Genomic DNA, 16,920 nt, shown 5'->3' on the forward strand with positions numbered 1-16,920 from the left:
TTTTTTGCAGAGAACTGTGGCTAAACTGCGCCATTTTGCGGCGATTTTCGTAAAACCGTGGCAAAATGGTGCAGATTTGCTGTGATTCGCATTTAAACTGCGATGTGAGAACCCATCCTATTAGTGGTTTTCTATTTTGTTATTTGTCTGATCACTGGAAGTTAGTCACTGGTAAACCATATGCAATGCTGCTTATGCAGCTGTAAATATGTGAATAACCAATTGTTGATCCCAAATATGCAAGAAACCCCAAGAGCAAGTCACAATATCAGGTTGGTCTGCAATTAAGAATCACCAGAAGATATGGTTGTTGGGTGTTTCTGCTCCTTCATGACATCATGTTGCACTATTTGGGTGCATAATGTCTGGCACTGTGAAGTACTGAGGTATGTTACACAGGTATTGGGCTTTCACTATGGTATAAGGATTCTGCACCCTGGCACAAACTCTCATTGAAAAGGTCCTGCTGTGTGGTGCTCTCTTCACCTTCATTTTACACCCCGCTTCGGCATTTTGGAAAAATTGGGCCATCCAGATCGGCCAGCCTTCTCTTCCTCACTGTGGAAGAAAACATATCTATTACACTAATTCTATTGACATATTTCACATTATATTCTGCTCTTTCTTGTTAAAGCAAAGTTGTATAAGCTTAAGAAATACCTATTCGCTCAGCTTCCCCCTACCCTGCATGCAGCCCTACTGATTTAGTATTATGTCCCTGTACTCCTAAAAAATGCTAGTCGCTCAGGTCGCCATAGTCTTCAGTTTGTGTGCAAAAGAATGAAAACTACTCAATAACGGCTGAAGTAATTATGCACTTGTTAGATCTATTTAATAATCTTTATAGTTTCGCTATATCAGATTCATCTATTTATTTCTAAGATCTATTTCTTGTTCCCTGTCACTGTCGAGTTTAGCTATAACTAGCAGCATGTTTTAATACCTATGTAAGGAGCAGCTACAATTTATCATAGGATCTATAGACACAAGATATAATTAAGTATGTAAACAATACAAAGTGAAGTACTGAGAATAATGTAAAAATGAAATAAAGAAAAATGTCAAATGTTTTGAGTAGAAGAAAAGGCATTGTGGTGAAATGAAGAAGGCAAGGTAACAGTAACGCTGTGAAGAGCCAGAGGGTGGCAGAACAGAGCACTGCCTGTAGCATAGACAATAAAGGTTTGCCAAGAGAAATGTATAGAGATTACATCTATACTTATACATCCTCCAGGTCCAGAGCTGAAAATTTATGCCACGGCCCATCAGATCTATGTATACGAGCTGCAAACAAGAAGCAGATCACACTGACCTATTTGTAATATATAAATACATGATAAAAGGAAAACAAATCAAATGTTCTAAACTTATCAGATTCCTTAGTCTATTATACACACTATTACAGTGCGGAGTGTGTTTAAGTATCTACAGTCCTGGCCAAAAGTTTTGAGACTGACACAAATTTTGGTTTTTACAAAGTTTGTTGTTTCAGTGTTTTTAGATCTTTTAGTCAAATGTTTCTATGGTAGACTGAAGTACAATTATAAGCATTTCAAGTTTTTAAACTTTCATAGACAAATACATCAAGTTTATGCAAAGAAACAATATAAACAGTGTCGACCCTTCTTTTTCAAGACTTCTGCAATTCTACCTGGAATGATGGAAATCCGCTTCTGGGCCAAATCCTGACTGATGGCAACTCATTCTTGCTTAACCTCTTCCCTCTTTAGGCCACTTTTGACCTTCCTGACGGAGCCTCATTTTTAAAATCTGACATGTTTCAATTTATGTGGTAATAACTTTGGAATGCTTTTACCTATCCAAGCGATTGAGACTGTTTTCTCGTGACACATTGGACTTTATGTTACTGGCAAAATTTGCTCGATACATTCAGTATTTAATTGTGAAAAACACCAAAATTTTGCGAAAAATTGCAAAGATTTGCATTTTTCTAAATTTAAATGTATCTGCTTATAAGACAGGCAGTTATACCACACAACATTGTTGCTAATTAACATCCCCATATGTCTACTTTATGTTTTCATCGTATTTTGAACATCCTTTAATTTTTCTAGGACGTTACAAGGCTTAGAACTTTAGCAGCAATTTCTCACATTTTCAAGAAAATTTCAAAAGGCTATTTTTACAGGGGCCAGTTCAGTTGTGAAGTGGCTTTGAGGGCCTTATATATTAGAAAACCCGCAACTCAATATTTATTGCCCAGGTTATGCAGATTTAGGAAATATCCCACATGTGGCCCTAGTGTGGTAATAGACTGAAGCACCGGCATCAGAAGCAAAAGACCACCTAGAGGATTTTGGGGCCTTCTTTTTATTAGAATATATTTTAGGCAAAATGTCAGGTTTGAAGGGCTCTTGCGGTGCCAAAACAGTGGAAATCCCCCACAAGTGACCCCATTAGGGAAGCTACACACCTCAAGGAAATTATCTAGGGGTATAGTGAGCATTTTGACCCCACAGGTTCATTGCAGAAATTATTGGAAGTAGGCCGTAGAAATTAAAATCTAAGTTTTTTCAAAGAAAATGTAGGTTTAGCTAATTTTTTTTCATTTCCACAAGAACTAAAGGGAAAAAAGCACCACAATATTTGTAAAGCAATTTCTCCCGAGTAAAACAATACCCCACATGTGGTCATAAACGGCTGTTTGGACACACGGCAGGGCGCAGAAGGGAAAGAGCGCTATTTGGCTTTTGGTGCTCAAATTTAGCAGGAATGGTTTGCGGAGGCCATGTCGCATTTGCAAAGCCCCTGAGGGGACAAAACAGCGGAAACCCCCCCACAAGTGACCCCATTTTGGAAACTACACCCATTGAGGAAATTATCTAGAGGTATTGTGAGCATTTTAACAGGTTTTTTGCAGGAATTATTGGAATTAGGCCGTAAAAATTCAAATCTAAGGGAAGGAGTGCCATTTAGCTTTTGGAGTGCTGATTTTACTGGATTGGTTTCTGGGCGCTATGTCGCATTTGCAAAGCCCCTGTAAGACCAAAGAAGTGGAAAGCCCCCAGAAGTGACCACATTTTGGAAACTACACCCTCAAGGTATTCACCTAGGGGTGTAGTGAGAATGTTAACCCCCCAGGTGTTTTGCAGAAATTAGTGTGCACTCAATGTTGCAGAGTGAAAATTGGATTTTTCCCATAGATATGCCAATATGTGGTGACCAGCTTGTGCCACCATAACAAGACAGCTCTCTAATTATTATGCTGTGTTTCCTGGTTTTAGAAACACCCTACATGTGGCCCTAATCTTTTGCCTGGACATTTGACAGGGCTCAGGAGTAAAAGAGCACCATGTAAAATTGAGGCCTAATTTGGCGATTTACAAAGTATTGGTTCACAATTGCAGAGCTCTGATGTGAAATATTTAAAAAAAAAACAGAGAAGTGATCTCATTTTGGAAACTGCACACGTCAAAGCATTTATTAAGAGGTGTAGTGAGCATCTTCACCCCACAAGTCTTTTCCATAAATGATTGCGCTGCGGATGGTGCAAAGTAAAGATTTAAATTTTTCAATAAAGATATGCTACTTCAGTGGCAAATATGTAGTGCCCAGCTTATCACGCTGGAGACATACACCCCAAAAATTATTAAAAGGGTTCTCCCGGGTATGGGGATGCCATATATGTGGAAGTAAACTTCTGTTTGGGCACGCTGTAGGGTTCAGAGGGGTAGGAGCACCATTTGGCTTTTGGAGCATGGATTTGCTTGGTAGTAGATTTGTTTGAATATTGCTGGTGTTTCCGTTTATAATGTGGGGGCACATGTAAGCCAGGCAGAGTACATCAGGGGCATAGTCAGGTGGTCTAATAATTGGGTTAAAAAAAAACAATAAAATAATCCATAGATGTGTGTTACGCTGTGAAGCAATCCTTTCTGCACAGGCTGGTGTTGTACTTATAAATGTCCTTCATTATCCCCCTTTTGGTCCACACTCCGCACCTTTGCAGTTTGGGGAATTTTGCTGGGATGTGTTGTCCTGGTATAATACGGGCACCCTCGCTTCCAGCAGATATGTTTGGGCCCTCCCCTTCCTGGTTCCCTAATTTTAGGGCCTTGATAATTCGCCTCTTGAAACAGAAGATATGTTCCCCTCGGGCCGGCACAACTGCATATTTTTTATTTCCTGACTTATGGAAGCCTTAAAGAGACTCTGTTACCACATTATAAGTACCCTATCTCCTACATAAGGAGATGGGCGCTATAATGTAGGTGACAGCAGTGCTTTTTATTGAAAAAAACAATCTATCTTTACCACGTTAGGAGCGATTTTAGCTTTATGCTAATTACTTTCTTAAATGCCCAACTGGGCGTATTTTTACTTTAGACCAAGTGGGCATTGTGGAGAGAAGTGTATGACGCTGACCAATCAGCGTCATGCACTTCTTCCTATTCATTTAGTCAGCGCATATTGACCCTGCGTTATTCACTATGTACTGTTTTATACTGACATATTAACGTTACCGAAATGTTTAGACAGTGAATAGACATTCCTTCCAGCCAGGATGGGATGTCTATTCACAATCCCAGCACTTCGTTAACGTTTCTCTGGTACTTACAGCAAAGCAAAGCGTAATCTCCCTGTAACCTGTCATTTACAGCGTGATCTTGCGAGATTACGCTTGCTCTGCTGTAAGTACCATACAAACGTTACCGAAGTATCGGGATCGTGAACAGACATCCCGTCCTGGCTGGAAGGAATGTCTATTCACTGTCTAAACACTTCAGTAACCTTTAATGTGTCAGTATAAGACAGCACATAGTGATTAACGCAGGGTTACTATGCGCTGACTAAATGAATGGGGAGAAGTGCATGACGCTGATTGGTCAGCGTCATACACTTCTCTCCACAATGCCCACTTGGTCTAAAGTAAAAACACACACAGTTGGGCATTAAGAAAGTAACTAGCATAAAGCTAAAATCGCTCCTAACGTGGTAAAAATAGATCGATTTTCTAAATAAAAAGCACTGCTGTCACCTACATTATAGCGCCCATCTCCTTATGTAGGAGATTGTCACTACATTATAAGTGCCCTGAGTCTAACTAATTTTATTTTTTCATAGATGTAGTGGTATGAGGGCTGTTTTTTTGCGGGACGAGCTGTAGTTATTATTGGTACCATTTTGGGGTACATGCGACTTTTTGATCACATTGTATCCTATTTTTGGGAGACAAGGGACCAAAAAATGGCAATTCTGGCATCGTTTTTTTATGCAGCTTTCACCATGCGTTATAAACTACATGTTAACTTTATTCTGTGGGTCAGTACGATTCCGGCGATACCTAATTTATAGCAGTTTTTTATGTTTTACAACTTTTTGCACAATAAAATTACTTTTGTAAAAATAATGTATTTTTTCTGTCACCAAGTTGTGAGAACCATAAAGTTTTAATTTTTTAGTCGACAGAGCTGTATGGGGACTTGTTTTTTGCGAGACAAGCTATAGTATTTATAGGTACCATTTTTGGATACATGTGACTTTTTGATCACTTTTTATTCCAATATTTGTAGGGCAAAGTGACCAAAAAACAGAAATTCTGGTATCGTTTTTCAAGGTTTTTTTTTCACGCCGATCACCGCGTGGAATAAATTAAAATAATATTTTTATAGTTCAGGCGATTTACGGACGCGGCGATACCAAATATATATGGTTTATTATTTTTTTTTCAATAATAAACCACTTGATAAGGGAACAGGGTGATTGTGTTTTATTTGAAACTTTTATTATATGTTTTAAAACTTTTTTTTTTACACTTTTTTTCAAGTCCCACTAGGGGACTTAAGGGCATGACCACACATGGCGGAATTCCTCCGCAACTGTCCGCATCCATGCCGCACAGAATCTGCGTTGCAGATTCTGCTGCGGATCTGCACAAAATGTGCAGTACATTGATGCGGACTAGCTGCTGCGGACTGCGGGAAAAGTGCTTCCCTTCTCCCTATCAGTGCAGGATAGAGAGAAGGGACAGCACTTTCCCTAGTGAAAGTAAACGACTTTCATACTTACCGGCCGTTGTCTTGGTGACGCGTCCCTCTTTCGGCATCCAGCCCGACCTCCCTGGATGACGCGCCAGTCCATGTGACCGCTGCAGCCTGTGCTTGGCCTGTGATTGGCTGCAGCCGTCACTTACACTGAATCGTCATCCTGGGAGGCCGGACTGGAGACAGACGCAGGGAGTTCTCGGTAAGTATGAACTTATATATTTTTTTACAGATACATGTATATTGAGATCGGTAGTCACTGTCCCGGGTGCAGAAACAGTTACTGCCGATCGCTTAACTCTTTCAGCACCCTGGACAGTGACTATTTACAGACGTCTCCTAGCAACGCTCCCGTCATTACGGGAGCCCCATTGACTTCCTCAGTCTGGCTGTAGACCTAGAAATACATAGGTCCAGCCAGAATGAAGAAATGTCAAGTTAAAAAAGCAAGACGCATCCGCAGCACACATGACATGTGCATGACAGCTGCGGACTTCATTGCGGAACTTTGAATCTCCATTGAAGTCAATGGAGAAATTCCGCCATGAGTCCGCCACTGCTCCGCAACAGACAGAGCATGCTGCGGACACCAAATTCCGCTCCGCAGCCTATGCTCCGCAGCGGAATTGTACGCATCGTGTAAACGAACACTGCTAAATTAAAGTGAAAGTCAATGGAGAAACGGCTCCGCTGCGGATTAACGCTGCGGAGTGTCCGCAGCGGAATTTAAGTGAAATTCCGCCATGTGTGAACCCGCCCTAAAGGTCCAACTGTCAGATTTTTTTTTTTCTAATACATTGAACTACCTATGTAGTGCAATGTATTAGATCTGTCAGTCATTCACTGACATCAAGCCGATTAGGCTTCGCCTCCTGGCGGGGCCTAATCGGCTTCCGTAATGGCAGAGCAGGAGGCCATTGTTAGCTCTCCTGTTGCCATGGCAGCATCGGCAGCCCTTATTGAATGGCAGGGCTGGCGATCTTCTAGCAACCGCTGACATCCACCGCTGATGACATCTTGCCGTCGGCTACAGAAGCCTTTCAGCCTTGCTAGGCAGACCGGTAGGCCAGTATTAGGCCTCCGGTTGCCATTGCAGCCACTGGAACCCTAGCAATTTCATTGCTGGGGTTCCGATGAGCTGCAAACAGCTTAAATGCATAAATCGCGTTTGAGCGCTGCATTTAAGGGGTTAATTGCGGGGATCGAAGGTAATTACAGTCCCCGCCATTACAGCCGGTGTCCACCATTTGTCGTATGGATACGGCAAAATGCGGGAAGCACGGCAAATGTCGGGATGGGGTTAATCATTGTTTGGAGTTCATCACCATTTCTGTGTTTTTGTTTGACCATCCACTTTTGGAGGATCTTTACTGGGGCACAAATATAATATAATTGCTCTTGGAGGATGTTTAGATACAATTCTTTATTCATGGAAGTGTTCTTAGGCCAAGTTGTGAGTGAGCCCACTCCCTTGGATGAAAAGCAAACCCAATCATGAATGGTCTCAGGATGCTTTACTGTTGTCAAGACACAGGACTCATGGTAGCGCTCACTTTTTCTTATCTGGACAATCATTCTTCCAGATATCCCAAACAGTCTGAAGGGGGCTTCATGAGAGAAAATAACTTTACCCCAGTCCTCTGCAGTCCAATCGCTGTACTTCCTGCAGAATGTCAGTCTGTCCTTGATGTTTCTTTTGGAGAGAAGTGGAGAGAAGCAGCAAACTTTGCGAAAACCAAATTTTGTGTCAGTCTCAAAACTTTTGGCCAGGACTGTAATACCATCGTTACTAAGGGTCTAATAGAAGCTTAAGATAATGTTTATTCTAGTAGAAAAAAAACCCATTCTATTTAGTGCATGTCTACCTGTTTCCCTCCCAGCCAACAGTTTTCAGTTTAGGTTTGGTTTAAAGGGTTTGTTTTTTTTATCAATAAAAACGTGTATTAGTGTGTTTTGTGCAACTTTTGTAATTACATTTTATTAAAAATTATTTTTGCTTTTTGAGATACAGCTGCTTTGTATACTGTATACAGACAACAGAGCAGCTGTATCGTGCTCTGAAACCTGAAATCCATCAGGTAAGCGGCACTGATGGGTTCAGTGTCAGCGGGTCCTGCATGTCTCTGACACACAGGATTGAGCGGTTACCGATCAAATCTAAGTTCATAATTTAGATGTGATCGATAGCAGGTAAATCCGAACCGCTGTCACTGAACTTGTCAGTGGCGCTGACCTGACAGATTCAGTTCTGAGCGCTAGACACAGCTGCTCTGTATACAGAATACAAAGCAGCTGTATCTCAAAAAGTAAAAAATAATTTTTAATAGAAAGTATTTAGAAAGTTGCACAGAACACACTGATACACACACACACATTATATATATATATATATATATATATATATATATATATATATATATATATATATATAATATAAAAACACGATTTCAAAGGTATACATAGCCTTTAATTTTTTTTTAACAATTCTTTATTTATAGAAAGTGAAAGTATACAATTTTCGTCTATCAAAGAAAATGAGAAAGACGTAAACCAGGTCTGTAAGACATATCCAGTAAAGCATAGCCTTTAATTTGTCGAGAGATTGGGCAGATGCAACATTTAATTTATTTAGCAACGTTTGTGCTACGTTTTCGTATTCAGAACTTTTACTCCCATATATAGTACTTGTACATGTTGGGAAAAACTCTGGCATTTTCACCAGTGGAAACTGTTGCCAAAATGAGAGCGGTCTGGAATGTTTAGACTTCAGAGAACATGTATATTATTTAACTTTTCTAATAAGAGCAATGACCGCACAGGGATTAATTTATGTGTCTATATTTGCAGTCCATTTTACATCCCTGTATCTTTTGCCAAAATCAGAAGTAGATCCAGCAGAAGGAATTTAGTCACGTACGCAGGTGGTCAGACTGGATGCAATAAGAAATCTGTATGTAAACAGAATCTCAGTGCCACATGTCTCACTCACTGCTTTCATAAAAAATAAATTACAGGGCCTCTAAGACAGTGACGGGCTGGGATTCACCACTTAATACCCTCTCACTGCTTAGCTCCTGGCCATGACTGTACCCATATCCCAGCATTCCCACATGCTATACTGGGGTAGGAAGAGCTGCTTCTACCCTTGTAAAATAAGCACAGTAGTGTGTGAGGGTCCTTTTCACAATGTTAGAGGGTTGCTCCGTTTTATTTTCTCAATTACTATAAAGGAGAGATTAGAGCCCCAAAATCTTATATTGCAATTTATGCTAATAAATATATATACACAGTATTTATATTGGCATGTGACCTGTAGACTGGGACTTACTCTTCTTTGCCCAGGATTTTGGAGAAGCAAACAATATTTGATCTCTCACCTTTTTCTTAAAGAGCAATAAAAAAAAAAAAGAAGGGGCCCTATTTCATCTGAAAAAGTGGTGACGTTTTCTTTTCAATTATATTATTATTACTATTAGTAGTTAATTATATTATATTTGTGCCCCAGTAAAGATTAGCATTTTCTTAGGCTCTGTTCACATCTGCGTCGAGGCTTTCGTTTATAATGGAAGCCATTACGCAGTACCGGGTCCATTGCACGACGGACCTCATTGACTTATGATAGAGTCCGTAAGGTTCCGCCGAGATGTCCGTCGTTCTGACAGGAAAAATAGAGCTGCATGACGGAATTTGCGACAGAGGCTCCGGACGCAGATGTGAACATAGGCTTAACTATATTTTGTTTAAACCCTGAAAAACGAATGATTACTATACGGGTATTTTCACACAGTGTGGTAGAATCGCGGTTTATAGCCACAAATTCGTGGAAAAATGCTGCAGCTTTCATAAATTGTGGCGAAACCATAGCATTTTGCAATAAACCGCAATTTGACCACACCGTGTGAATATACCCTAAGAAGATTTGGCTTCAAGACCTCCAAAGAAACAACACGTCTATATTTCAGAGGAAGACAAATAACTTAAACAGTATTAGTAAAGCTTAAGGCCCCATGCACACAACCATGCTTGTAATCACGGTCCGTGGTTATGGGTGTGGACGGCTGCGGACAGTCATCCGCATTTGCGGACCGTGCTCCCATTATAAAGTATGGGAGCAAGGTCCGTAAAATAAAAAATAGGACATGTCCTATTTTTACGGAAGGTTTCTATGGCACGGACACCTTCCCATAAATATATGGGAAGGTGTCCGTTGGCCATAGAAATGAATGGGTTCGTAATTACGGACCATAATTAAGGACGAAATTGGTCGTGTGCATGGAGCCTAACAGATGTCAAATGTGTTAATTGTGTCCAATATATTATCCAGTAATACAATGTTTTGCATGTGGCCATCTTCATCTTACCAAGATCATTATTATTCATCATGGCGTTAGATGCTCGCAACCTCGGTCCTTGCTGAGTGAAGTGATAACCAAATTTGAGGAGTGTTGCATTTTTTTCTAACATACTTGCAATTTCCATTTCCACTTTATTACCAAGCGGTTGACTCTAGAAAAATGTGTTCAAATAATAAATAAGTACTGTATGGGAAATCAGTGATATTCTTAATATTCAGTAATTTCTATAATTCCTATTTTTATAATAATTTTTATATATTTTATAATTTAAATTTAGCCCAAATTTGTAAAGAATTGTTCAGCAGAGTTTTTCTCTACTTAAAAAAGAAGCTTCAGTCTTAGGCTATGTTCACACGGAGTATTTTGGGGGAGGAATATCTGCCTCAAAATTCAGTTTGGAACTTTGAGGCACATATTCCTCTCCCTGCACGCCGTTTTTCGCGCCGTTTTTCGTCCGCGGCCATTGAGCGCCGCGGGCATAAAACAGCGAGAAATACGCTTTCTCCTGCCTCCCATTGAAGTCAATGGGAGGTCAGAGGCGGAAGCGCCCGAAGATAGGGCATGTCGCTTCTTTTTCCCGCGAGGCAGTTTTACTGCTGGCAGGAAAAAGACGCCGACGCCTCCCATTGAAATCAATGGGAGGCGTTCTCGGGCCGTTTTTGCCAAGTTTTGCGACGCGGTTTCCGCGTCAAAAAACTCGGCAAAATACACCGTGTGAACATAGCCTTAGGCCGGATTTACACGAGCGTGTGCGTTTTGCGCGCGGACACACACTGCGTGAAACTCACGGACAGTCTGCATGCCTCACAGACTAACATAGGTCCATGCGAGGCGCGTGAAAATCAAGCACATTACACGGACGTATATCACGTTTGTCTAAATAAGCCCTTATAATGTAGAACATTTTGCAATTTAAAATTCAACTGTTTCTTAACTACAGTCTGTGCGAGTCCCCTGTAACAACCAGGGGCCTAAAAGAAATTATATTTGCGTTGTCACTATTTTTTGGCAACCAGGAAGATCATCAATTTAATTCCCTTGGTCAGATTGAAACTTAGGACTGAAGTGCTGCAAGTGTGAAGGAATAATTTCCAAATTCCATGTTTTGTATTTTGTTTCAGTATACACTGCACAGTATGATATTCATTTTTGTCATTTAGTTTGCCTTGTAATAATCTGCAGATGCTCTGCAGATTACTTAGTTATTTCTTTTTGGCAGTAAAACAGTTTATGCAAGAAAAATTCAGGGATGGCGCGCAAGGTCAGAGGGAGGGATTCTCCCTTTTGCTGATTATGCTCTTTGTTCTATGTGTCCTATAAATATACGCTTTATATGATAATAAATGGGAATCTTTCATTTTGAGAACTTGGTCTCATCGTCATCGATTCTCCAGCTGGTATATACCTTCTTCTAATTTGGAACCTACAGAAATCAAGGCGTAGTGGTACCGTTGCGACCACACAAGGCAGCAGTGCTTAACCATTGAGCCATACAGCAAAAAAAAGAACAAGGTTCACTAAAAATGACAGAAAAAAGGCATTCAGTAAAAAAGCTGTGTGCGCACAATCCTCTCACAGCTATTATATGCTTCTACCAATTTAAGAAATGGTTGTAAAATTACAGGTTTTAAATTGCCATTTAACTCAAAATCTAATTATCTTTTCTAAGGGGATGTTTGGACGACTTATTCTTTCAAGTTAAAAAATCCAACGTGGATTTGCAAGAGAATCCACAATCGAAATCCAAGGCTGAGCCTCGGATTTCTGGCATAGATTCGCAGTTTTATCTACCATGGATCCCCACGCAATTTAGCCGTTTGGATAACCCACGCGTTTTAACAGTGTCAAGAAGTGACACGTCACCTCTTTTTTTCTGTGAGTCGGTTTCGGTGTGTGGAAAATTTTGCGACGTATGGCCAACACAGCAGTTCCCCATTCAAATAAATGGTACACCATTTGTGGTCGGTTTTTATGCAGAGTTCAGAAATAAGTGCGGTTACAATGCCAAAATCTGTGTGGAAATAATTGTGTGGACATGGCCTAAAAGGTACCAAACATGCTATTCATATTTACCAAAGCCTTCAACGAGTTTTAAAGAGCTTATCACAGGAGGATATTAACCAGTGGCGTAACTATAGGGGTCGCAGCGGTCGCAATTGCGACCAGGCCCCGAAGCCAGTTTAACGGCCCCACATCTATAAAAAGTTACTATAGTAAATGGGGCCTATGTAATAAACTACACGTGCCCCTATTACTAAAGTAGCTGACAGTATAGTTACCCTCCTTGTCCTTGAGCGCAGGGGAGGTCCTGCCGTCTCTTCGCGTCATGACGTTATAACGCTGTGCGCCACGATGCTGTGTGCCACGCACAACATCCCGACGCTGGATGGAGTCAGGACCTCCGCTGCGGCCGGAGCCGAAGAGGAGGGTACGTATACTATTAGGGTATGTTAACACGTAGTGACCAAAAACGTCTGAAAATACGGTGCTGTTTTCAAGGGAAAACAGCTCCTGATTTTCAGACGTTTTTTAAGCCACTCGCGATTTTTGCTTTGTTTTTTGCTGCGTTTTTTACTGCCGTTTTTGGAGCTTTTTTCAATGGAGTCAATGAAAAACGCCTCCAAAAACGTCCCAAGAAGTGTTCTACATTTTACGCGCCGTATTTTGACAGCGACGCGTAAAATAAAGGCTCGTGGGAACGCAACATTGTAATTCCCATTGAAAGCAATGGGGAAATGTTTGTAGGCGTATTAGGAGCGTTTTTTCAGGCGTAATTCGAGGCGTAAAACGCCCGAATTAGGTCTGAAAGCACTGCGTGTGAACATACCCTTACTGTCTGCTGGGGCCCGGGTTGTCCAGTCCCTAAAAAAGTATGGCCTATCCTCAGGATAGGCCATCAATAGCTGATGGGTTGGACTGCCAGGGCCCCCGCCAATCAACTGTTTTGTAGGGGGTGCAGTGCTCGCATGAGCACTGCTTCCCTTTCATTCCGATCACTTGCTCACACTGTGAATCGGCGTGTCGGCGATTCAGTGTGAGCAAGTAATCATAATGAAGGGGAAGCAGTACATGATTGGCCAGGGGCCCGGCAGTCGGACCCCGACCCATCAGCTATTGATGGCCTATCCTGAGAATAGGCCATCAATTTTTAGGGACTGGACAACCCCTTTAAGCCTACCATGTGGTAGGCTTAGATGGTGTTAGATACATGGCCCAGCAGACAGGCTAAGCCAAGCACATGGTAGGCTTAGATACAGGGCCCCAGCAGACAGTAATCTTATACTGTATAAGATTACTGTCTGCTGGGGCCCTGTATCTAAGCATCTTACCATGACTGAATGGTAAGCTTAGATACATGGCCAATGTGTGATCATGTCTGATGGGCCCTGTATTTAAGCCTACCACATGGTAGGCTTAGATACAGAGTTCAACAGACAGTATCACACATGGGTCCTGTATCTAAGTCTACCACATGTGTCACTAATAGTTTTTTTTGTGTTTGTGTTTTTTTACAGGTTTGGTCGTTGGACTACGTTGGATTAGAGGACTACTTCGATGACGGCTTTTGTTATTCTCAATAAAACGGTTAACAAGTGTTGTGTGTTTTTTTTATTTCATGAAAATATTTTTTCTGTGTATTTGTCTTTTTTTTAACTTTATTACTACCGCCTTAGTAATGGCCTCTGGATGATTGAAAAATTACTAACGTGGGGCTGAGTGTTAGCCGATGCAGAGGCTAGCACTAACCCCGAGTGTAACCCTGATACCCACCGCCACCAGGGGTGCCAGGTTTGCGACTGCAGGCTGGTATTATAAGGCTGGGAAAGCCCAAAAACAGTGGGCCTTTCCACCCTGCTAATGCTAGCCTGCTGCTGTGATGTTGTATCTGGCTGGTTATGAAAACTAAGGGGGACCCCACATCATTTAAAAATAAAAATAATAATTGGAAAAAACGATGTGGGGTTCCCCCAGTTTTCACAACTAGCCAGATACAACATAGCAGCAGCAGAGCAGCAGGCTAACATTACCAGGGTGGGAAGGCCACTGTTTCTGGCCTTTCGTAGCCTAATAATACCGGCCTAAGGCTGCCTCAGTGCCTGACCATCACTAAAGATGGTCAGGTACTGGATCACACCTGGCTCTTCCCGGTATCCCTGGTGGCAGTAGGTAGCAGGGTAATAATGGGGTGTTAGTGTTAACCTTTTCACCGGCTAACATTAAGCCCAGCCTTGGTAATGGACACTGTCAATTAGCCTGTGGCCATTACTAAAGCGGTAGTAATAAAGTTTAAAAAAAATACATCGAAAAAATATTTTATTGAAATAAAAATAAAAAAAAACCACAACCCTCATTAACCATTTTATTGAGAATAAAAAAAGCGCTGTCATGGAAGTAGTCTTCGAATCCAAAGTAGTCCAACATCCGAACCTGTAAAAAAACACAACCTATTTTTTTTTGTAACACATAAAAAAGCAAAGCAATTCTTATACTTTCCTTTTCTTGGTCCAGCGCTGGAGCTGCAATGTCAGTGAGCTGGGCCCTATATCTAATCCTATCATGTGTGATACTGTCTGCTAAGCCACTGTATCTAATCCTATCCATAGCTATAGGGTCGTAGTGCTATAGATATGCTGTCTCCTATATACACATACATACATTTTTGGGGGGACATATGTAGTGAGGCTATTTCCCCTGACGTTTTAAGACCTTAGTGACACCCCTGGCTGCTAGTGCTGCATCGTTGGGTCACTTAGGAGACCCAGCGATTCAGCTGAAAGCTCTGGGCCGTCGGCCATGAGAAGTTGGAAGGAGGGGCCCAAGAAGAACTTTTGCACTGGGACCCATGAGCATTTAGCTACGCCCGTTATTAACAAGTGATTGTCAAACACAGATATGAACAATTCTCATTATACCTGATTGTCAATCTTCAACTCAACCAATGATGTGTTTTGCTGGAGAGATTCAACAAGCCCTACGATTCCTGTTCCGCTGATGAAATTAGACTCCACATTTAAGGTCTTTAGTGCAGTATTAACCTTCAGCATATCTGCCAAAGCCTTGAACAGAGAAAGCAGCTCTGGATCAACATACAGTACTCATAGCTGCCTCCAGTTACACAGTCACAATATTTACATGTTGAACTAGTATATAATATAATATCTGCTTAAATGTTAATTAAGACTAGTCTTAGGGCTTGTCCACACGTAACGGAATTTCAGCAAAAAAAATTCTGCAGCAATTCCGTTAAAACTAACAGACATTCCGCTACGAAAAAAAACGCACCATTTCATGCGCTTTTTACTGCAGGAAATGGCGCAGATTTTTCTGCGCTTTTTCCAATGCTGGGCGATGGTGATATCTCCTCTGAAAAACGCAGCAATTTAGTCCACGTTCCGCAGCAGGAATTGACATGCTGCGGCACGAAAAATACGCACCGCAGGTGAATTTCTGCTCGGAAATTTTACGCAGGAGTGGATGAGATTTGTTAAAACTCACCAACTTTACGGGTACTGTATTCTGCCGAGTAATTCCGTCCACAATTCCGGACGGAAAATACGGAGCATTTCCGCTACGTGTGGACAAGCCCTTAGGGTAGTAGTGATGCACCCATGTGGCTGAAAACACGCCCACATGTGGTGGTGAATGGCCGGAAGATTTTACCGCTAATACTTAGCAAAATCATGCGGACATTAGACTACGCAAATGAGCAGAGCTTTGGCTGCATGCGGACGACGCTACCTGGGACATTACTCTAAGGCCGGATTCACACGAGCGTGTGCGTTTTGCGCACGCAAAACACGCAGCGTTTTGCGTGCGCAAAAGGCACTTAACAGCTTCGTGTGTCAGCTGCCATCATTATGACACTCCGTTTGGATGTTTGTAAACAGAAAAGCACGTGGTGCTTTTCTGTTTACATTCATAGTTTGACAGCTGTTGCGCAAATCACGCTCGTCCCACGGAAATGCTTCCGTGTGGTGCGCGTGATTTTCATGCACCCATTGACTTCAATGGGTGCGTGATGTGTGAAATACGCCCAAAGAACGGACATGTCGTGACTTTTTCGCAGCGGACTCACGCTGCGTAAAAATCACGCAACTGTCTGCACTGCCCCATAGACTAATATAGGTCCGCGCGACGCGCATGAAAATCACGCGCGTTGCACGGACGTATATCCCGTTCTTCTGAATAAGCCCTTACAATGAGTATTTTATTTCCTCATATTAAGGCCTTATTCACACGAACGTGTCCGTCTTGCGCGCATAAAAAACGCAGCGTTTTTTCTGCGTTGCAGTTCCGTGTGACATCAGTGTATGGTGCGTGACTGCGTTTTTACGCGCGTATGTCATCAGTATGTCACGCGTTTCACGTCAGTAAACTAAACTGAAGGAGGTGTTTTTCTTTTTCCAAATCATTTCTTCAGCAACTGTTGCGTGAATCACGCACAGTACACGGATGTGCGTCTGTGTGCTGTCAGTGATTTTCACGCACGCATGACTGCGTGGAAAACACTGAATGTCTGAATGGCCCCATTGACTTGCATAGGTCCATGTGACGTGCGT

General features: G+C 41.8%; 1 protein-coding gene across 1 annotated transcript in view; it reads right to left on the reverse strand.

Annotated features, from left to right (window-relative positions):
- Positions 1 to 475: 475 nt before the first annotated feature.
- The window catches only part of TMOD1 (tropomodulin 1), an 88,059-nt gene continuing 71,614 nt past the window's right edge, over positions 476 to 16,920 (reverse strand). The window contains exons 8-11 of the mRNA XM_075851544.1: positions 15,274 to 15,417; positions 10,367 to 10,511; positions 1,212 to 1,284; positions 476 to 558 (exon numbers count right to left, since the gene is read on the reverse strand). Of these exons, the coding sequence (XP_075707659.1) occupies positions 1,220 to 1,284; positions 10,367 to 10,511; positions 15,274 to 15,417 (354 nt within the window). The 3' untranslated portion in view covers positions 476 to 558; positions 1,212 to 1,219. The remainder of the gene's footprint in view (positions 559 to 1,211; positions 1,285 to 10,366; positions 10,512 to 15,273; positions 15,418 to 16,920) is intronic.

This window comes from Rhinoderma darwinii, chromosome 1 (genome assembly GCF_050947455.1).
Source record: "Rhinoderma darwinii isolate aRhiDar2 chromosome 1, aRhiDar2.hap1, whole genome shotgun sequence".
NCBI classification, from domain to species: Eukaryota; Metazoa; Chordata; class Amphibia; order Anura; family Rhinodermatidae; genus Rhinoderma; species Rhinoderma darwinii.